The sequence below is a fragment of the Hydra vulgaris genome, chromosome 08 (genome assembly GCF_038396675.1).
Source record: "Hydra vulgaris chromosome 08, alternate assembly HydraT2T_AEP".
Taxonomy (NCBI): Eukaryota; Metazoa; Cnidaria; class Hydrozoa; order Anthoathecata; family Hydridae; genus Hydra; species Hydra vulgaris.
In genome coordinates this window covers 27662254-27685992 of record NC_088927.1, presented here as the reverse complement: position 1 = coordinate 27685992, position 23739 = coordinate 27662254, and the positions used below count along the sequence as shown (strand labels likewise).

The following is a 23739-nucleotide window of genomic DNA, read 5'->3' as shown; positions in this document are numbered from 1 at the left end:
TACAAGTAGTAGTAGGTGGGTTAGTAGCTGCTTGTTTAGGTTTCAACAGCTGCTTATTCAGGCAGAGTATTTAATGGAATGGCAAATGATTTAAAATTTAAAACAATCTATGCTATATGTTATGATAAAATGCTTACATAGCGGACCTAGTTTAATAGTTTAAAAAAAGTTATCTTTTCATAAGTTTGTTACAAAAAAATTTACCAAAAAGATTCTCTAAAATAATTTTGCCTCCTTGATTGTTTATCTGGCAATGCATTTATATACAGTTATAAGTGCATTAAGCAGTTTTGTATATTAGCACTTTTGTAACGGGATAAAAATAAAACAAAATAGTTGATTGTAAAACGAACATGAAAAAGTAACTCTAATATTTTTTTTTTAAAGTTGTTTGGAAATTTTAAAAGGAAAAAAAAAAAACTTGTAAAACAGAGTGTTTTAAATTTTTAAGTTTTAGATTAAATTTAATAAGTTTAAATTTATTAATATTTAATAATAAATTTGATCTAAATATTTTAAAATAAATTTAAATTAAAAGTTTTTTAAAATGGAAAGTTAAAAAAAATTTATTTAACAAACTGTTTTCTTTATATAAAAAAAATATTATTTCACATTTGTAATGAAAGCATTTGTTACAAAAATTAATTACTGCCTAATATCCTCCATATAAACTATTTCTAAAAGAATTTTTAAATATTATAATTGACAAAAGTTTCGGCACAACAAAAATGGCTTGATGTGTATAAGTAAAATTATTATTTTATGCGTAAAATGCAAACGCTTCTTAACAAGGTCTTCTTCAATTATTTTAAAAAGAATTTAAAAGTATGAAACAAACCATTGACCCTTGTGAGTTCATTCTGTACCAAAAATGATATCAAAAATACTCTTGTATGAATTACTGAAGGCTTGATAACTGTCTGAAAGCATTTGTTTTTATTCAGCTTTGATTATGTTTTGCTTCATGAGATACAAAATGACTGAAACAAAGGACAGAATCAAAATGACAAAACAAACTACCAAGTGACAGAATCGTAGGAGAATTTTTATGTTTTTATCAATAGTGCTTTTAATACAGCTGGTGATGTTTTCTCTGCTTTTAAAAAGCATCAATTTATTGCATTATTTCTGTAATCATCAACCCAATACAAATTCAGTCATGTGAAGGTCCAATCAGTATTGGAGATGCAACCTTAAATGAATATGCATAAAGTGAGTCTGTAGCTTGTATTTTATTTATATAATTATAGCATGATTGAAGAAGGCATTAAGCTTGTATTTTTTGTGTGTAAGGTTCAAATCCATTCAAGCGCTGTTGTTAGTATATGTATATTTTTTTATCTCAGTAATCAGCTGATTGTTTGTTTATATGTTTCTCTTACTGATATGAAACATTGATTTCCCACTTTTCTATTTGATATCTTTTCTCTCGAATTTTATATCCAATTTTATACATTCGACCCGTTTTGATTTACCATAAATTGAATAAATTCTGGAAATGCTTAAAAGTTAATACATCAAAATTATCAAGAACATTCATGAAGCTAAATTCTCGAATTATTTTTTAAAATTTTTTGTAGTTCCAAAGATAACTTTTTTTGCTACCTTTATAGTTTAAAATCTGATATTTAATCACACCTTATTTAATCACACCTTATTTAATCACACCTTATTTAATCACACCTTATTTAATCACACCTTATTGGGTAGAGTAGTTACTGTTATATAATTTCAATTTTGCATTTAAAGTCGTTTAAAGTTTTGTAGTTAAAGTGTGCACTTAAAACTTTATAGTTTTGATCTTTTTAATAGGCCACCATTTTGTTTGCTAAATCTGGTGCAGAATGTGATGATGTTATTACCATTGTAAATCAATTTCAATGCAATGCAAGCCCAAACCATAAGTTAGTGAAAGAAAATAACTTGGAAGGTCATAAAGATGAAAGTGTAAATACTAAAGTAGAAGACAAGAGTGAGGTTAGAATTAGAAATTTGATGATTATAATAATGATTTATATTATTATTATTATTATTATTATTATTATTATTATTATTATTATTATTATTATTATTATATAGTTATTAAGAATAATTTAAACAATTGGTTTTAGATTTTATTGTTTTTTATTTATTTAGTTAGGTAGCAGTTTTAAGAATCTTGAAGAGAAACCCATGATAAATAAATCAAATAAGAATTTTGAAGAATATCCTATTTTAAAGGAAATTCCATCTGTTGGCAGCGTAATTGTATTCAAAGTAAGAGATATTTAATTCGAGAAATTTAAAATCCAGCATTAAGTGTGGAAAACATACTATTTAGTAGCTAGTATTTAAGGCTAACAACTTTGAAAGCCCTGTTCTTTTACTGGTTTAATTTTATAAAGTAACTTTAACTAATTTTTAATAAGAAAAAAATGTTTGTTGAATCATTTTTTACTCAATTAAATTTTTTATTGTTAGAAGTTCTTTTTGTTAAGAAAGGGTTTCCAGTACCACCTGCTGAAACTTGTTTTTTGTTAATAATAGAAACTTAAGGCATGACTCATTAAATGCACTCGTTAAAAAATTTTATAAAAAAATTTTTTTTTATATAGTGCACTTAAGATTTTTGTGTTAAAATCAAAAAATTTAAAACTTGAAATTTGAAATTTTTAATGAGTGAAGTTTTAAAACCTCGTAATAGATTAAACTTTGAATCTGCAGGCAATGATAAGAAATAATCTTTTAAACTTTGATGAAAAATCTATGCTGTAATTTTAACGTAAAAACACAAACAATGTTTATATAGACAAGGGGCAAATTAACTCAAGTTTATGAGATTGCAAAAAAATTTTAAAAACAGCAAATTTACTCCAACAAAAATGGCAAAGTTCTTTCATAAGGTTCTAACAATTATTATGTTTTAAATATTATTTGAAACATATTAGTTTTTAATTCAGGTAATACAAATACTGGATGAAGGTACTTAATATGTCAAAATAAAAAAATAAGCATTTCTTGGTGATACTTGGTGACAAATAACCAAAAGTAATATTTGTAGGATTAGGTTGCTTTGTTTCAAAATCACTTTAAACCATGGTGAAACCTTTTTTTATATAAACATTTATCCAGGAAGATAAAAATTAGTGATTGTGATTGCTTTAAATAATATACTTTTAAAATCGCTTAATGGCTTTAGCCCATCACAACACGTGATCGCTTAAATCACCCCTTGATAGAACCACCTTGCTGTGGAACTCTTTGGATAATTAAACAGGTCTTCAAAAAGTCAATCTAAAAAACAATTAAGACTAAAAAAATTTTGTAAAACTTAAATTTTTATTCTTATTATCACTTTATTTTAATTATGTTTTTTTTCTCTAATTTAATTTGTCTGCAGTTTAAGTTGTTTTTTTCCCTTCTTTCGTTTTTTATTAACAACTCTTATGCTTTTATTTCTGTATGCTTTTTATAGTTGATGGATTGATCTCAATTAGCCTGCTTTGTTTCAACTACTGTATAGTAAGTGACCATGGTTGATATTTGACCGGGGCTGGGGCCAGGTTTGTAACCAGGGCTGCATAAGCATTTATACATCCTAAAGTATATTTTCTTTATTCAAAATTCATTTTATATTTTGTATATATATATGCATATATAAACATCATAATGATCAACATGATTTTCATGATCTTCATCATCATCATCAACAGCATAAACAAAAAAGGAAGGCTAACGATGATGATCATCATCATTAGCCTTCCTTGTCATCATCATGATTATGATGATTCATCCTCATCATCATCATAATCATGATGATGACGATGATCATCATTGTCATCATCAACATCATCATCATCAGACTTTAGCCTTCCTCTTTCATGCTGTTTTGCTACTATAAACAATCTAGAGCATTTTTTTTTTCTTAACTTAAGCTCATTCATACAATATGTAAGGTACTCTCTTCAAGTTTTCTTACTTCTACCATTACCACTTTCTACTGAAGCTGCTACCTCTCTCCATGCTGATACCTAAATTACTTTAATCTTTTCTAACAAACGTTGTTTGAAACAATGTTTTTTTTAAATACTAAAGTTTTTATAACAATGAAAGGATATTGTATAAAGAAGCCAATGTAAAAAGGTCCTGTCTGATGTTAAGCTCTGTTATTCTCAATTTACTAAATCTTGTTTCTTATATCAGATATTAGGTTCTAGAGACTTTTGGTAAATCTTCAACAGTGTCATTAACTAAAGTAAGCCTAATATTTAATCTCTAATTCATGGGTCTGATCTTTTTATTTCTCCCCAGATAAAGGTAGAGTTTTTTGCAAAGAAATCTTACTCTAATTTAACCCTTGAATCTAATGGTCACACTCTTCCTGCCAGTTAAATAGAATAACCCATTGTTAAACATCAAAATTACTATGGCTTCTAATGCTAAAGTTAGTTCTCAATTAAACACTTCTACAGTTTGTGCTACAGACAAGATTTCCATCATAGTCTTAAAAAAGTGTTCTACAAAAATTGGTTCCAATTTTTCAAAACTCTAGAAAACACTTTGATCTCTCCAACAATCTTACAATTAGTCTTCACTCTGTTAGTTTTTTATATAAAGTTTTTGAGGTTATAAAAAAAACTTGTAGTATTAAAGTTATTCTTGAAGGACTACACTTCTCTTTTTTTAAGTAACTTGAAGGGTACCACAAAGTTCTATCTTTGCTCCTGTAATGTTTCTTATCTACAATAACAATTAGCCTTCCTTGTCATCATCATGATTATGATTCATCATCATCATCATCATCATCATCATCATCATCATCATCATCATCATCATCATCATCATCATCATCATCATCATCATCATCATCATAATCATGATGATGACGATGATCATCATTATCATCATCATCATCATCAGACTTTAGTCTTCCTCTTTTATGCTGTTTTGCTACTATAAACAATCTAGAGCATTTTTTTTTCTTAACTTAAGCTCATTCATACAATATGTAAGGTACTCTCTTCAAGTTTTCTTACTTCTACCATTACCACTTTCTACTGAAGCTGCTACCTCTCCACATGCTGATACCTTAATTACTTTAATCTTTTCTAACAAACGTTGTTTGAAACAATGTTTTTTTTAAATACTAAAGTTTTTATAACAATTCTTTTTTTGTAAAGCCAATCTCATACCCTAAAGAATAAATGAAGTTTAAAATATAAAAATGTAAATTTAAAATAAAAATTTTAAATCAATAAAATAAAATTAAAGTTTATTTTATGTTATTAAGTTTTGTGGTGCATAAATCTCTATTCTTAATTTTTGCGGTGCATAAATCTCTCCTCTCCCACATTATTATTTTTTTTTTATTAAACTCAGTATTTCTTTATTTTCTAAATAATATTGAAAAAATTTAGTATAGAAATTTTCATCATGATAAAATACTCTGAAAACATGTTGAATGTGATTTTCCATATATTGCTTACTATTGTGTTTAAGACAAAAAAACATATCTACACCAGGTCATAAATCATTCTCAAAAAGTGTTTAAAATAAAATACGTATCTACACCAAGTCATAAATCATTCTCAAAAAGTATTTAGACAAAGTACATAGCTACATCAGGTTATAAATTTTTCTCTAAAAGTAGATATATCTTTCATCAGAGATATCTGTGCGAAAAAAAAATAAGAAAAAAACCTTTAGATTATTTTACATCTTAGGATTTTGAAAAATCTTTAAGACATCTATATTTATTTTTAAGATTATTATTCTATATTCCAAAAATATATATCTATATTCCAAAAAAATTAAAGCACAGTGAATTTCATTTAACTTGGAAAAAAGTTATTTTAAAAGCTAAATTATAAATAATTTAAGAAACAGTCAAGTACCATTCTTTTAATAATCAAAATATAAACTATATTTAATTGAACGCAATAAATAACTAAAACAAGACCCGCTTGATTATATTTCAGTTTGATTGACCCGCTTAAGAGCGTGATTCAAAATCTCCAACTCATAGATTATAAGTTATAAAATAAAAAAACGTGGTTTTAACCATTATGCCTTAAGCATGCATACCAAGATCAATCAGTAAAAAAAAACACATCAGGTGATGAGTAAGGCCCTTTTTACTGGTTAATTTGGTTTTACAACAATATTATATTCAACAATATCATCTATATCCAAATGCCTAACTTGCATAAATAAAAAAACAGTTTGTTCCAATAGAAAGAATTTTCGTGTCAAAATGATATTGATTTTTAAGATAAATTTGACGTTTTGTTCTCTTTCATTGTGAAATCATAATAAAATAAACATTCTGGTACAGAAGAGTTTCTCCTCAATAATAATCCTTTCTGAAAATTATTATTTTCTGAAAATATTTCATAAAGTTTATTATTATTTTCTGAAATATTTTGCCATTTACACAAAGTAAAATCTCATAATATATGTCTGAAAAATCAAAGTCAATCAAAGTACAATAAAATGCAATTGCAAAATAAAAAATTAATAAAAGGAAAATACAGAGCATTAAAGGCAATTAATTAATACTCCAATAATAAAAATAAATTAAAAATAAAATTAAAAAAAACAAAACAAAACAAAAAAACATAAAAGTTCAACTAGCAATTTCATCGATAAAATTTAATAATTATTTAATAATTATAAATAATAATTGTTTTAGATAATTTGCACCAAAAAAAATTTTTCTTAATTTTTTTTTTTTTAACATATTTTATAAAGATTTATTTAAAGTTACTTTATGGGACTTACAAAACTAGTAATACTTAATAAATATAATTGTTTTGAATGCCTCCATAAAAAAAAGTTATTTTAAAAATAAATTAGTATTAACATTCATTTCAAATGTCTTTAAAACAATTTTTTAAAGATGCTTTTAATATAATTGATTATAAAGATTTTGATAATTTTGCTACTTTTGAGAGAAATTAAAATGATTTAGCAGAATTGAAGCAACTAAGGTGACTGCTGATGTGTTTTAGCATTTTTAATAAGAGAGCAACTGTGGCATAGTGGTTAGAGCTCCTGCTCCTGAATTGAGTAGTTCCTATTCAATGTCAGCTCTAGCCTTATTTGCGACATTATTAAGGAACTTCCTAGTTAAATGCTCTTCCATAGTGCTCTTTAACGAGAACATAATTAATTAAACTGATAAGAACTTGTTACAAATAAATAGTATCATCTCCTCCGTTTGAAATTAAATGCCAAAGCATGAAAAAGTGCTGGTAGGGTGGTCATTTTTAAGTGTGCAATTTAAAAAATTCAATTTTTTCCTGCTATTTAAATTAAAATAAAAATAACAAAAGAATGCTTTGAATAAATACTAGATAAAATAATTTTAAAAAACTGGTAAAAAAAAGGCCACATTAAAAGGGGAAAGCTGTATAATGATAATATGGTTAAAGACTATAAGTTGATAAAATAATTTATATTTTTCATTGGTGTTTCAGGCTTTCATATTTATCGATTTTTTATTTTTATTTTTGAATAATTTTTAGGAACTTGTTCTGTCGGAAACATATACTCCTGAGATGATATATAGAGTTAGTAAATTTTTTTAATTTAATATATATATTGATATATGTGATAATAAATATATAAATCAAACTAGAAATAATTTACAATCTTGAAATATTTATTTCAATGTAATTCCCAATAAATGGTTTTTTCATGTTTCTTAAACAGCCACAATTGGAAAATCTTTTTTACAGTTTTTACAGTTAGCCTGTTTACTACTTTTGATTGTCAATATAGTTAAATTTTTATTGCTTGAAATGTGTCTATTGTATGTGTATTGTTTTTAAGCATTGAACAGAGAGAAAGTACTTCTCCCATCCTTTTAACACAAAGTTTACAAAGTTTACATTACGTTACACACAAAGTTTACATCCTTTTAACACAAAGTTTACAAAATACAAAGTTCACAAAGTACAAAGGGTTGTACATTTCTTTTTAATCTTTGTTTACATGGTCAATGCAATCAGTTTATGTTTTGAGAAAACTTGAAGCCAGGCACAACTTAAGGTACATATTTGAAAACATTGGCTAAAAGTTACTTAAAAAGTTGTTTAGCAAAGTTGGTACTAAGCAAATCTTCCTAGGAAGTGCATCTGGTCACATGCCTTGTTCATCCATGTTTAAAGTAATTTTTTTAGACATGAAGACCACTACAGTTTGCAGCTTTTAACTAATAAAGTGTTTCAATAATTTACAGCAAAAAGCTAAACTTATCTTCTGAGAAAAAAAAAACAGTATTAAATAAGGAAATAAAATTGTAACCAAATATCAAACTTTAACAAAATGATTAGAAAAATTCAATAATTAAAAAATGAAAATTTAATAAAATTTGATACAAAAAAACATATTATATTTTATAACAATTTAACAACAATTGAAAGTTTTGATATGCAATTTATTAGATATAATTTAAATAATAAATTTATGTAATGACAGAAGAAATTAAATAAAAGAATAGTTTTCATGGTCTCTTTTATAAATGTTTTTACCAGGTTTGATGTCTGTCTGAAATTGTTTCTTTTATATTGCCCAATTTCCAATGTTAGTACAAATAACTAGAGGTAACAATGAGCATTTCTCTGTTTGAAAAAATCTATTTAAAAACTTAAAAAAGGTTTTAAATAAATAAATAGGCTTCTGAAAATTTCGTTAAAAAAGTTCAGTAAATTAACAATCCCCACAAACTTTTGGAGTATCGTCAATAGCAATAGTTTATCCGGAAAAAACTATTGGGCTTAAATGCATAATTTAGAGAATCCAAAAAAAGTCCAGACTATTTCAAATAGGAATTGTGAAAACAACTAAATATTTTATATTAGAATATTAGTATTAATGATTTTTAATTTTTTTTTAATTAAAAACTTGTAAAAAAATAAAAATAAAATTTTACAAATAAATAGCTAATAATTAGTAATTAATAGAAGAAAAAAAGTGAGTAAGCTAATTATTTATAATTAGTGCATTTTCTGTGCATTGATAAAAACAGTAAAGTTAAGCAAAGACATTTGAAAAACAAATTTTAAAATTGTCTATATTTCTAGTGCAATAAATAAACTATTTCCTTAATATACTGACTGACAAAAGTCCCGAAGAAATTGACATCAAAAATGTTTTTATTTTCATTGTCTTCTTATCTGCTTTTTTCCTCAATTTTGGTAGTGGAAAATAATTAACGCCCTTAAAAAAAAAGAAAATAAAAACAGTAAAATATTTAGATATATGACTTTTTTTTACGAAATTTTTCTTTTTTCAATTTTAATTTTTTTGATTTATTTTATTTCTATTTCATATTGTATTGGGTCAAGTCTTCCCAGGAAGGCATGCGATTGCATGTGCTTCCTGGGAAGGCTTGTTAAGTATTGTTATTAAATTTGTAAAAACTGTATTATGGAGCAAAATTTTAAAACTTGGATTTAAAAAGATTTAAGAATGATAAGGTAATAAACATATTAAGTTGTGGGGATTTAGGAGTTCTTGAAATCTTCATGAGTTCGTTTCAATCATCATGAAATCATTTTTCTATATGAGACTATTATCAATAACAATGCTAGCTCGTAAATTTTAAAATTTTTATAATATGCAGAGCTTCATCTTTTTGAAATCATCATCATTATTATCATTATCATCATCACCATCATTGTATCATCATTGTGTAATCATCTTCATTATTTTTGTATCATCATTGTCTTCATCATTATTGTATCGTTATTGTAACATCATTGTTGGATCATTGTATTATCACCGTATCATCATATCATCACAATCATCATAGAAAATTTTTAGTTCAATTTTCTCATAACACCAGAGGATCTGATATAAATGTTAATCTTTCAATGTGTTTCATGTATCTGTGAACAAGTAAACAGTTATTCTGATACTTATTATTTCTGGTAATACTTTTTATTCTTACAAAAGATCAATCATGATTAATCTCATGGCAGAATATAAGTTCATTTTTTTTTACTGATGAATTTTAAAAAGTTGAATACTTTGGTCAGGATATATTGAAATTTTTACTTTCTCCTGCAGTAGATTCCACTGCTGAAATCACTGCAGGCCAGAATTTCTGTCGTGTTTTTTTGACAAACATAGGTTTAAGATCAGATCACTTGATATATTTAGTTTTGGCGATTTCTGTGTTGATCTACAGAGGGGAAATGAAATTAAAATCTTGTTGAAAAATTAGGCGATTTATATTTAATCTGGTTTAATCTGGTTCTTTATCTTCAGATTCCAGAAATTAATCTGCTGGTGGATCAGTAAGTGGTGGGAAGTTTTTCTCCATAAGGTACTAGACAAATTGTAGATGGTATATTAGGGCAGTTGAAATTCTATTCTTTCTTCTGTAGGGACAGTACCATATCAAAATAGCAGTCTGTACGATAGTTGGCTGTCCTTAAGTAAAGCCTAATATATCATAAAAGCCAGAGCTAAAAACCATGTTTTTAATGTCATATTTTTTTTAACACAACAAAATTAGTTATATTTGACTGATTTCATCACTTATACATTTTGGCTGTTGACCAGTATTACTTCTGCTTATTTGAATATATTTTTGTTTAAATCTGTTCCCACAAACCTTTGTATTATAATCCTTTGTACTAGAAGTTGGGTCTTATATTTTATTTTATAATTTTTATTTTTATTTTTTAAGTAACAAAAATTTGGAATTTTAGCATCATGATATTATAAGAGCATTGAAATATGACCATAATCATGAAATATTTTTTTTTTAGAAGGCCTTTGTTAAAAGTGTTGATAAATCATTACAAACCATTGATTTGCTAGTTAAATATACAGATGAGAAAGTGAGAGGTGAGACTTATAAATTATTAAAGGCTTATTAACTATTTATGATTGGTTGTACTAGTTATTATAAATAAAAAGTGATATTTTGGATCATTTAACAAGAGCCACATTAAACTGAATTAACCGTTATAAAAAAATTATTGTAATGTAACAAAAATAATGTCATTGCAACATAAAATTTTGAAAGTTTTACAAAAAATGGTTTCCAATAGTTAGTCATCACCAAATTACCATTATCGCAAATTAAAATATTTTGACTAGATTTTAGGCATTTGCAAATGTTACAATTCAGTATTAATATATGTTCTAAAAAACTAATAGGTTAATAGGTCCATTAGGTTTGTCAATAATAGTTGTTTTATCAGATTCATTTTACATATTAACACCAAATCAAATCAAATGCTGTTAATAAGCATTAAAATCTTATAAATGTTACCTTGATGATAGTCACATTTGATTTACCATTTTAGATAATACGAATTTATTTTAAACAATTTTAAATTCACAAGAAAAAACTATCCAATATACCTGTGAATATCAGAAAGCACAACATTAATTAGATTTTCTAGATGTTTGTATTACAACCAATCGTTGCCTTCACAAACATGAGTTTTCCATTCGTCGCAGGAATAACGAACGTATTTATAAAACCAAGTTTGTCCATATCACTGGGTATAGCAATTAGTACCTTCAAAGATTTTTAGCTAGGGCATATAAAGTATGTTTTGAGCATAACATTTAAAATGAAATTGATTTTCTTATTAATATTTTCACTAAAAAGTAGACATTCATATAAACAATAATGTTGCTTAATATTGCAAAGGATAATATATATTTCCATAAATCATCATTATCTTTAAGCAGCCGTGGTGTAGTGGTTAGAGTTCTTACTTCAGAACAAGAGGTCTATGGTTCAACTATGGTTCTTCAGAACTGAAGGTCTGTGGTTCAAAGGGGGCTCTGGCCATATTTGCATCATTGGTAAGGAAAGAGGCGTGAACTTACTCATTAAATGCTTTTCCATGGTGCTCTGTGATAAGATAGTTAGGACTTTTTGGAGCACCTAGAATAACTTTAGAAAAAAAGATTTACATTAAAAATCTAATTGTTTTACCATAGGTACCAAAATTAGGCTTTATACTTAAAAAAGTATTTCATAAAGTTGTCATTAAATCAGTCATTATGCTGAAATAAATCAAATCTACCACTAAATAATTACCCAAGGGGTGAGCCAACATGATTGCACATGGGTGCATGTTACATTGGTGAAACAAAATAGAAGATTTTCACAAGAAAAAATGATTTCCACACAATCCAAGAACATAAAAGAATGTTTTAAATAATTAAGTCAAAATGATTCTGAACATGTTAATTTACATATAAATTAAACATTAGTTTATATATAAATTAATAAAACATCACAAGGAGCCCATCTGCAAAACGTGCTTATTCACAAAAATGGAAATTTTGAGTTGAAATCTATCATATATTTAAATATAAGTTCAATTAAAAGTCTTTTTGTCCTAAAAATAGACAAAGAATGTATTAATTGCTAAAACGCCGCGTAGCCAGGGATTATTTTTTTCAGATATATCCGGAAAAGTAAAGGGTTGAAGTGAGATCTAGCCTCACTCCAATGCAGTGAGCGCATCATTAATTGTATTAATGCGCAACTATGAGTAATTCAATTTTTTGTCATTTTTTCAAAATCAATTTACTCAGACTTTAATTTTATGAGGAGCCTATTTGCACGTTTTGCAAATAGGCTTCTCATAAGAATTAAAGCTTTTTGATTTTTTAAAAAAATTTAATTTTAAATTAAAAAATAATTTTTTTTTACTTGCAAGATAAGTGCGGTATGGGTAAAAGATAAAATGCGGTAGTGGTGGCGTGGTAGAGCGCTCGCTTCATAAGCGAGAGGTTCCAAGTTCGATCCCAACCAAGTCCCTGGTAGAACCGCGCTTAACTTGTTTCTCCGAGCAGCGGCTTTGTTCGTCAAGTTTCTTGTTTCGGAGTTATAGAGTTGAGGGAGGGTTATAACCACAATTAAGTAGCCTCCTTGTCTGTAGTGGCCTTCTGGGCCTTGGGGAAGTGAATTAACAAAAAAAAAAAAAAAAAAAAGTGAATATGTTTTTTTGACCTAGAATAAAAAAGGCATTATTAGAAGAACCAGCTTCATGGCAACAGTATTCCATACTTATAATGAATAAGAGATTTATAGAGGTAAAGGATGGAATTGGGAGTAAGTGAGCAAGAGAGGATTAGGGTTGTCTAGAAAATGAGTCTTCAAGTTAACTGTAAATAAGAGTTTAATAAGTACAACATGTTTTGAGCTCACAAGTCAGTAGAGCGGGATGGTAGAGCCAACCCATTCAGTGTGATAATAAAAAAATGTGTAATTTTTTTAGTTATATAGTTTAAAACAGCAAATATCTGCAACCAAAACTGGTTTCAACTCTATTACTCCATTCACAAGCACCTGTGACCTCTGTATGATTCTTTTCAAGTGTAATTTAGATAATACTTTAAGGGGTAAATAGGTTCTATCTGTTGACCAGCCTCGCATCCCTTCTTTATCTATTAGGCTGGCACAGATGTATTTTTAATACATTGTTTTCAGTTTAGGATGTTGAACGCTGAATCTTCTTGACTCATTGCATGGGTTTTGTGTCTCTTCTTTTATGACTAGGTAAATCATTCTATTATCTCTTAATGAGGATACAGCTCTAAAACTCAGTTTTATGGTTCTGAGGCCAGCTGTGGTAGTCAGGTTTCCCGAACTCTGTGGTAGCTCTCAGAGAGGCTGATTTCATCGACAGTTGAAAAAAATCAGAGTACCAAGACTGCCATGTTGCACATGGATGGTGTCCCTGTTTGTACTTTTGGTGTGCATTCTTGAGGCCTTATTTGGAGCCCTTTGTTACGGCCTAAGGTTTATTAATGGTGATGAGGCAATTGCTTGGACTATTAAATAGCGTACTGAGTACTATCTATGCTTTGAGTCAAGTTCTATAAAAATTTAAAAAGTACCAACAAGTACAAAATACAAAAAACCATCGTCTTCACCAAGTTTCCTAAACTTATCGTTCGCTAATATTTGTGGACTTCCAAGTAACTTTTCTACTGTTGAGTCTTATCTCTTGCAAAGTTCACCAGACCTACTTGCTCTTTGTGAGACTAATTTGAGTTTGGCTGTCTCATTTTGTGATCTTAGCGTTGATGGTTATCTTTCTTTAATTCATAAAGACTCCAATAGTCACCCACTTGACCTAGGCATTTACATTCGTAAGAATTCACCCATTTGTCGGGAAACTAGGTTTGAATCTACAGACTATTCTTTTATGTGCTTTCATTCAGCACCACTTCGCTCTATCGCCTTTCTCTTTGTTCTATACCGCTCTCCTTCGTCTCAAGACTGCACTCCTTTCGTTATTTCTTACTTGTTATACTTTGACCAAGCCCTCCCTCTTTATCCATCAGCCAATATTGTTGTTGTTGGTGACTTAAATGCTCATCACACTGAATGGCTTGGCTCTAATGTCAGTGACTCTGCTGATGTTAAGGCCCTCAACTTTTGTCTTTCAAACTCAAATAGTCAACTTTCCAACTTGCTTTTTAAACAACCCAAATCATTTACCTTCTCTACTCAATTTATATCTTGTTACTGATCCTAGTCAGTGCTCAGTTTCTCCTCATTTACCCTTAGGTGCTTTTGATCATGGTTTGATCTCTCGAAAACTATTATCTCATTCTTCTTCATCATCAGAATCCCCCTATCTTCGTACTTCTTACAACTACCTTAAAGCTGACTGGGACTCTTTCCATGATTTTCTTTGTGATGGCTCTTGGGTAGAAATCTTTCGTCTTCCTGCTAACAAATGTGCTTCTTACATAACTTTGTGGATTCAAGCTGGCATGGAATCTTTTATTCCCTCTCGACGATTCCAGGTCAAGCCTCACTCTTCTCCATGGTTTTCCTCACATTGTGCTGCTGCAATTACCATTCGAAATCATTACTTCCATATCTATCAGCAAAAAAATTCTTCAGAAAACAGATGTCTGTTTACTATTGCTAGAAACCATTGTAAAAAAGTTTTGTCTAATCCCAAAGTTCTCTATTCTCAGGTCATGAAATCTTGTATTTCATCACAAAAATTAGGCTCTCGTGACTTCTGGAGAATCTTTAACAGTATCAATAATAAGGGCAAATCTGTTATTCCACCTCTTTTGTATAGTTCAAACTTTGTCACCTCACCTAAAGACAAAGCTGAATTGTTTGCTATGAACTTTTCATCAATATCATCTCTTGATTCCACTAGTTGTGTTCTACCTGATATAGCTGTCAAACAGGTTGATCCATTACTTGACATTAAAATCACTCCAGCTTCTGTAGCAAAAGTGGTTTCCTACTGAGACTCTTCTACAGCTTGTGGTCCAGACAACATACCTGTTGTAGTCTTGCAGAAGTGTTCTCCAGAGCTGTCATCCATACTTTCAAAATTATTTAACAAGTGCTTATTAGAGTCTTGTTTTCCGGCATACTGGAAAGCGGCAACTGTTATCCCTATTTTCAAATATTCTGGAGAGTGATCTGACTCTCATAATATATTTCTATCATAAGTAAGGTTTTTGAATCTTTAATTAACAAACACTTAATCTCCCATTTTGAATCTAATAACTTGCTTTCTGATCATCAATATGGGTTTGGATCTTCTCGTTCTACTGCTGATTTGCTAACAGTAAAAACCAATAGGTTTTATTGTGCATTAGATAGAGGTGGAAAGGTTAAGGCCATTGCCCTTGACATTTCTAAAGCTTTTGATAAAGTTTTGCGTGCTGGTCTTCTCCATAAGTTTTCTTCTTATGGTCTATCTGGTAACATCTGTAAGATTATTGAGTCCTTCCTTTCCAATCATAATATAAAAGTTGTCCTAGATGGAAAGCACTCTTCTTCATATTCTGTAACTTCAGGGGTTCCTCAAGGTTAATTCCTTGGTCCTATACTCTTTTTAATTTACATTAACGATCTTCCAGATATTCTCACATCTAAGGTGGCATTGTTCGCTGATCATACTACCATTTATTCTTGTCATGATAAGAAGCCTACACTCTCTGATTGCATGGAGAAGGCATTTGAGCTTGAAAAGGATCTCACTTCTGTTACAGCATGGGGCTCACAGTGGCTGGTGAACTTTAGTTCAGATAAAACCCAATTTTTTTCAGCCAATCGTTATTGCAATAATTTAGATTTTCCTATATTTATGAATGGTGATTTACTTGACAAGTCATCTACCTTTCATCTTCAAGGATTAACTCTTACTTCTGATCTTTCTTGGAAACTGTATATCAAATCCATTGCAAAATTAGCATCTGCTAAGGTTGCATCTTTTTAATGTGCCCGACACTTCATTACTCCGCATTCTATTCTTTATCTCTATAAGTCTCAAATCCATCCTTGTATGGAATACTGTTGCCATATTTGATCCGGATCTTCTAATGATGCCCTTTCTCTTTTAGACAAGGTGCAAAAACCCATTGTAAACCCATTGGACCTGCTCTTTCAGCCAAACTCCGACCATTATCACATCGTCATAACATTACTTCTCTTTCTCTTTTCCACAAATACTACAATGGGTACTGCTCTGAAGAGCTAGTGTCTCTTGTCCCATCTACTAAAATTCATTCTCGTGTTACTTGGCATTTAATTAAGTCTCATCCTTTTTCTGTGACTGTTTCTAAATGCTCCAAAAACTCTTATTCGTCTAGTTTTTTTCCTCAAACATCAGTTCTTTAGAATATGCTTCCTTCATCTTGCTTTCCTGATTCATATAATTTGCATTCTTTCAAGTTGTCTGTCTATCGTTATTTTGCTCTTCAAACTTCATCTTTTCTCTTTCAGTAATTTCCAACTCTTATAGTGGTTTTTCAGATTTTTTTTTTTTTTATAACTCAAAATATTTTACTAGAAGTCATTCACAAAAGTTTACTCCACATAATAAATATATTAATGATACTAGAAGTTTTTTTACAGCGAAAGAATCATTATAGTATGGAACTTACTAGTTAAAAAAAAAACCTACCAAATATAATTTTCACCAAGCTTATTACAACACAATATACACAGCTTACTTTAGGTAAATTAGTATATGCTCGCCTAACAATGTCAAGATGCTGAATCTTTCTGGCAAATTATCTGTAATTATTTGAACTCAACTATTTCATTACAAGTTCTAGTACTTTGCAATAGAAAAAATAATATCCAACCTCTTGCCATTCAAAAATTATCCTCCAAAAAACATATTCTCTATAGAGATTACAAAAGAACCGGTAATGCATCTATCCATGTCAAATGCAAGATTTGTCCTCATTTGTATAATACAGAAATAATTTATTCTCAGAAGAAAAGATTTACTTGATAAAGCTAGTATACGTTTTATTCTTTTGCAAAAGCAAAATCCAAATAATATAGTTCTGTTGCACTGCTACTCTGACCTGACGGTTCTCTTAGTATTGATGATAGTAAAAAATCACAATTTTTTGTCTCCATTTTTGTTACATATAATGGTGTTGCACCTGCCTATGATTTGCAGACAAACTCAAGTTCTTTAAATAATGTAATGAATTCTTATAATTCTGTTGTGACAACTCTCCAAAAGTTTCCATCAAAGTCTTCTAACTCACCTGATGAATACCCGGCAATATCTTTAAATTTAATCACACATTTATTTTGAAAAAAAGCAAGTCATTGTCATTATTACTCCCTCCATTATGTTTGAATTGTCAATGTTGAAAAATGACATACCTGCCATCTTGAAAACTACTATAGTATGCCCCATCTTTAAAAAAGGAAACCCATTTAACCACAAATATTATACCTATTTTAATGTGGACCACCGTTGCTATTAACAAAAAAATTGTTTATATTGTATATTTAGGCTTTGAGAAAGCTTTTGATTCTGTAAGTCGCTCTAAGTAACTGTTCAAACTGCTTCTTTAACTTTTTTCACTTATGAACCCATTTATGATTGTGAGTTTCCTGGCGACCCCATATAAATATAAAAGAAAGTTAAGTAAATATTTTTTGATGATTCATTTATTTAGTAACACTATACATATAGCATATATGTGTATATTTTTCATATACATATGAAATATATAGTTTTAGAATTTGTTAAGAAACATACAAAAATTAAAAATTAAAAATTGCACAAAAAGTTGGAAATTGGCATTTTTTACAATAACGTAAAGTCTCAGTTTGCTCGAGTATATTCAAATGCAGTTGTTGAGTGGTAAGTATTAAATTAAAATTTAAAGCAAAAATATAAAGAGAAGGATGTGCCTGACGCTGCTGGGCGTAAGACCTCTTCAACATTTTTTAGTGATGAACTATATTGGGATTTAATGTGTGTTAAAGCTGAGAAAGTAACTTCACATAAATATGTGGTGTTGAATGGCAGAAGTACATTTAACGCCATATCGGCGATTGTGGGAAATTCAGTTCTAGTTCCGATCCAGAATTCAGTCAAGGGCTTTTTTTGGAATTGTAGTTTTAAGTTTGAGTCACACGAAAGCTCAGCAAATTCCTCTTGAGCTTTAAGTGGCAGATGATCAATCTCACTTAAGCCAATCCAAAACGGCTTTTGAATCCAAACTATTTTTTGTAAATCAATATTTAATATAAAATATTTATGGAACTGTGTTTCTAGCGCTTTTAAGTTATCAACTATAATTTTTGCAATAAAAGATTTACAATGATTTTTCTTGATTATAAAATTGTCGACACTGGAAAACATTTGAAATGAATTCTTTTCAAACCTAGTTTTATAAATTTTGATCTTTTTGATAAAACTTTCAATTTTATCATTTGAAGTCAATATATTGTAATTTTTTCCTTGAAGAGACAAGTTGATATTGTTTAATTTCTCAAATATATCTGATAAATAACACAGCTTGAAGCCATAAGTCATTTTAAAAAAAAGCAAGTTTACATTTTCTTTCGGTTAAAATTATTTCGATTTTGTCCTTTAATTACAATGATCTTCTTAAACTTTGACCTCTTGACAATCATCTTACTTCTGTATATAAAAATAAAGTTGTGTACTTGGAATCCCTATCCTTACAGAGGTTTGAAAATAAACCGCTGGCTCTTAATAAAATTTATAATCTTAACAGCATACTGAAGCACATTGTTCAATTCTGGTGCTTTTTGACTGCAAGAGCTTCTTGGTGAATAAGGCAGTGAGTATAAGTTATATTATCATAATGAGCAGCTTGAAAATATGATTTAAAACCAATATTTATGCCCATTATTGCTCTTGCACCATCTGTGCATATTCCACAGTTTTTTCATTCTAAACCTTCAGTTTTTTCAAATTCATAGATTTTGCAATATGTCTTTCCCTGTAGTATGGTCTTTCATAGGACGACAAAATAACAATTCTTCTTCCACATTTTCTTTATAAATGTACCTGATATATACTAACAACTGAGCCAATTTAGTAATATTCGTTGTTTCGTCCAACTGAATTGAAAATTTTGGGCTTTCTTTAATTCTTGTAATAAGTTGCACTAATTGGTCTTTGTTAATATCAGAAATTCTATTTGCGATAGTGTAGTTTGACAAAGAAATTTTTTTAGTATCATTGCCATATTTACTTCCATGTAGTATTTCTATCATTTTAATAGCAGCAGGTAATATAAGATCTTCTTTGATGGTAAACGGCTTTTGATTTTTAGCAATACAGTATGAAACTTCATATGACGCTAGTAAATATTTTTCATTAATGGTTATAAATTTTTCAAAAGATTTTTTTTCTTTATTTAAAGATTTATAGTCTTTCAAAATATTCTTTTGGTTTACTGACATACTAAACATGCTTTGGTTCAAGATGTCTTTTTAATTTAGATGGTTTCATATTCTCCGCAGCCAATAATTTATATATTCCTAATTACCCTTAAATTTTACCCAATTTACCCAACAATTACCCTTACAATTTTGAAATGTAAAGCAAAATTGAAAAAAAGACTCATCATATTATTTTTTTCGCACAATAAATGCCTGTTTTTCAATACTTTGTCCTGCCTGAGAAGGGTTTGTAGCGTTATCATCTGCATCATTACCATTCTTGTTTAAGTTCAGCCATTTATCGATGGCCAAAAATTATTTTGATCCTAAAATTCAAAAAATATATCAAAATAACATATTGCATATAATATTTGAATAATTAATTACTGAATAAATATAAATAAAATAAAATCTCATTACCGTTGAACACTGATGATTTTACGACGCAAAAACCAATAGCAAATAAGAACATATCACAGTTTAGTTTTTAATTTTATCTCATATCACAGCTTCTACTTGATGTTTAACCTTTAGGTCAATTGATGTAAGGAAACCTAACTCACATTTAATAATTGTTGTTCCAAGTTATATTCAGTTGTCATCTTTGTCAAGCATCGAGTAAAAATGCACTGACTTATTTGAGTGACCAGCATGCATGACTTTACATTTGTCAACTTTACCTTGTTGAAAAACATAATCCACTTCTTAAGCCATTGAACTTCATGATCTATGTCTAGTTGTAGTTTTTTTGCATCATCTTCTGTTTTGATGAAAACTAAGTTCTTACTGACATATCGATGTAGATCTTTATATGGTTTGTCATGTTGTCTGGAAGGTTGTTTATATAAATCAGAAACAGAAGTGGATCTAACACTAAACCTTGTGGAATTTGGCTAGTAACATTTATCCATTCAGACTTGCTATTGCTGATAACCACTCTATGTTTTTTTTTTTATCCAGTCAGTTATCCACTCCAGGAGTGCATCGTGTATGCCATATGCTTCAAGTTTTAGAAGAAGATGTTAGTTAGGTACTTTGTCAAAAGCTTTAGTAAAGTCTGTGTAAATCCCATGTGTAAATCAATGTGTAATTTGTCTATGGCATAATTATGAAATTGTGATTCGGTTAAGATGTCATGTGTCTCTAGATTAGTTAGTAGATTAGTTGTACAGCTGTATCTTAGAAGTAATCCATGTTGAATGTTTCATGATTGTCTTGTGTATAAAACTTTTCATTTTCTTATAGAGTACCGATGTGAGAGAAACTGGCCTGTAGTTTGAGCATTTCTTTCAGTTTCCATTTTTTAAATATAGGAGTCGCGTTTGATAGCTTCCATATACTAGGGACTCTGGGGATTTTTGAAAATCATTGCTAGTGGCCTGGTTATCACAGTGGCACAGTGTCAAAGAACACCTGGATGTATATTATCAAAGCCTTTTGACTTTCAATGTCTCAATGAGCTCTTCTAGTTTTTACTGAATAGATTTAATAGTTATTTCTGCTTCACTCTGGACACGTTCCATTTCTGTTAGGTTCTCAAAGGTTGGCATCTGATGTAATAGTTTAAAAACAAATACTGACCAGAACTATACATTTAGTAAATAATAATCTTAATGACTATTTTGTTGTATTGTCTCCATTGTTATCTTCTAGTGACTCACCATTTGATTTTTTCAGAATAATCAAATGTTTGGCAACTTAATATAGCAACGAAAAAATGTTTTCATTTACGCCATGGCAACAGTCCTTTACCATTACATTCATACTCAATAAATATTGATACAGCTATTGAATCAATTAAATATATCGGTATAGTTATGTCTTCGGATATCTAGATTTCCAATCACTGTTCTTTTATTGCAAGCAAGGAACATTCTTGTACTTATTCACTTTTAAAATCTTTTATCAGTAACGATTCTCAACTTTTGACAAGAGCTAACAAATTTTATATTCGAACTATATTTGAATCTTGTACCTCAGTGTGGAATCCCTACCTTTTAAAAGATATACGTCAGATAGGAATAGCTCAGAAATATTTTACTAGAGTTATCGGTAAAAGTTGTCTATATTTGTTTATACTGTGGTGAACCTGGGAACGTGCTTTTTACTGCGGCTTAAAAAATCCACAATCTTTAATATAATTTATATATATATATATATATATATATATATATATATATATATATATATATATATATATATATATATATGCATACATTTTTATATGGTTCAGGTTTTAGATCAATCGGTTTTATTCTGCTTGAAACGCTCCAAATTAAAAAAAATTAATTTTGAAGAAATTTAATTTTGAGCAAGTTTTTGTTGAACTATTTTTTGAAATACCGCTGAACGAATGAACTTTCCGAATAGTTTTTTCATTTTTGTTGGCTAACTAACTTTCCATACAGCTTTTTTATATGGAATTTGTAATGTAAAATATGAGTCACTTAGAAGTCTGAGATGCTTTTGGTATCAGCATTTGCACGCTTAGTCAAGCTTAAATCAGTATCATGCAAGTTTGAATCTTTGAGATCTTTGGTTCGTCAAAAAAGTGTGCATTTTTCCGGTTCATATTTTCTGGTTCGCATTTTATCTAAGGTTTACGTTCTAAACTTTATTATTCGTTATTGTTAACTTTATTATTTTCAAATTCATTTGTTGTCCGGAAAAGTAACTTCATTTGTTACTTTTCCGAACTGCTTGAAATTTTGCGAGCTATTTACTAAATTGTTTTGCAAGTTATTCACGAAATTGTTTGCAGGCTATTCACGAAATTAAACTTGAAAATGAAAGCAACTCTTAAAAACATCTGTAGTTTGACATACAACACCACTAAAATACCCATACTTCAAGGGATTTTTTTTCTGAAAATTTTCTAAGGTCAGTAATTTTTTATTTATTTTGGTAACAAGTTAAAGAATAATACGAATAAAAGACTTTAAATGTAAATTGTATTTGATGTTGAATCAAGGAGTTTCTCTAAGCTGTTTTAATAGCGCTTTAGTAAAGGTCATACTGCAAATGTTTTACAAGTGTTGTGAAAGTTTTGCAAGTGTTTGTTGTTGTTTTTTTAATCTAAATAGTAATAATCTTAATAAAAAATTAATCTGTTATAAAATATTTTGTAAAATAAAAATATATTAAAATTTAGCTTTGGTTAAAAAATTTTTACATTGTGAACTTTTATATTTTGCTGTCTTACAAATCTAATGTAATTAGCTGATTCTCCAACTTTGACTTTTAAATTGTTCCTATTCGATATATTCAATGATGGAAATAAAAATAGTCATTAATAGTCAATGATGGAACCTCAAATTATAAGATTACTTAGCAGCAAAATTGAAAATTTCAACTGATAAAGAATCATTTTTTTATATACTAAGAGATTAAATAAAGATCAATGTTTTATAATCAAAATTCAAAGGCAATTTTTTTTTAAAGGTGATGGAGTCTCGGATAATCGATTTCAATTGCAGTATAGTGAAGACTCAGATGAGGAAAATCAAGAAGTACCCATTGAAAGAAATGTAAGGTCAATTACTTTTTTACTTACTTATTTTTTAATTTTTTGTTTTTTTATTGCTTTTTTCGTTTAGGTAACTATAAATTGGTCAGGACTTTTAGAACTAAGATTGATCTCGGAACCTTTCGAATTTTAAATTGGTTCATTTTAAAAAAAAGTTTTTTGTAATAAAATTAACATAACGAACGTGATAAAACAAAAACAAATTGAACTAGTATTTTAAAATTGTAAACAAACTTTAACGAAAAAAGTAGATTAACATAAATAAAATATTTGTTTAGTGTTTTTGTTATTTCAATCATCAAACATCTGATTTCGATCAATGATCAGACATTTCTGAAAGCATTTCATAAAACTGCGTTTTGTATGTTGATTTTTAAGTCGTGTAAGTTTACTGGGAAATCCGAGGGTATTCTTTTATGTATGTCATCCAAAATATGACACTTAGGCTTTCGCAAAGCTGGCTGCAGGTATTTTAAACGTTATAAATCTAGTTACAAATTATGTTCTTACTCATGATAACGAGATTTTTCCTGTG

At 28.7% G+C, this 23739-nt stretch overlaps 1 protein-coding gene across 2 annotated transcripts in view; it reads left to right on the top strand.

Moving 5' to 3' along the window:
* Positions 1–23471, top strand: part of LOC100206631 (coilin) — a 67338-nt gene extending 43867 nt beyond the window's left edge. For both annotated transcript variants that reach the window (XM_065803356.1, XM_065803355.1), the window contains 6 exons: positions 1813–1977; positions 2137–2256; positions 7506–7550; positions 10761–10839; positions 23120–23205; positions 23275–23471. In XM_065803356.1, the coding sequence (XP_065659428.1) occupies positions 1813–1977; positions 2137–2256; positions 7506–7550; positions 10761–10839; positions 23120–23205; positions 23275–23337 (558 nt within the window). In that variant the 3' untranslated portion in view covers positions 23338–23471. The remainder of the gene's footprint in view (positions 1–1812; positions 1978–2136; positions 2257–7505; positions 7551–10760; positions 10840–23119; positions 23206–23274) is intronic.
* The last annotated feature ends 268 nt before the right edge of the window (positions 23472–23739 follow it).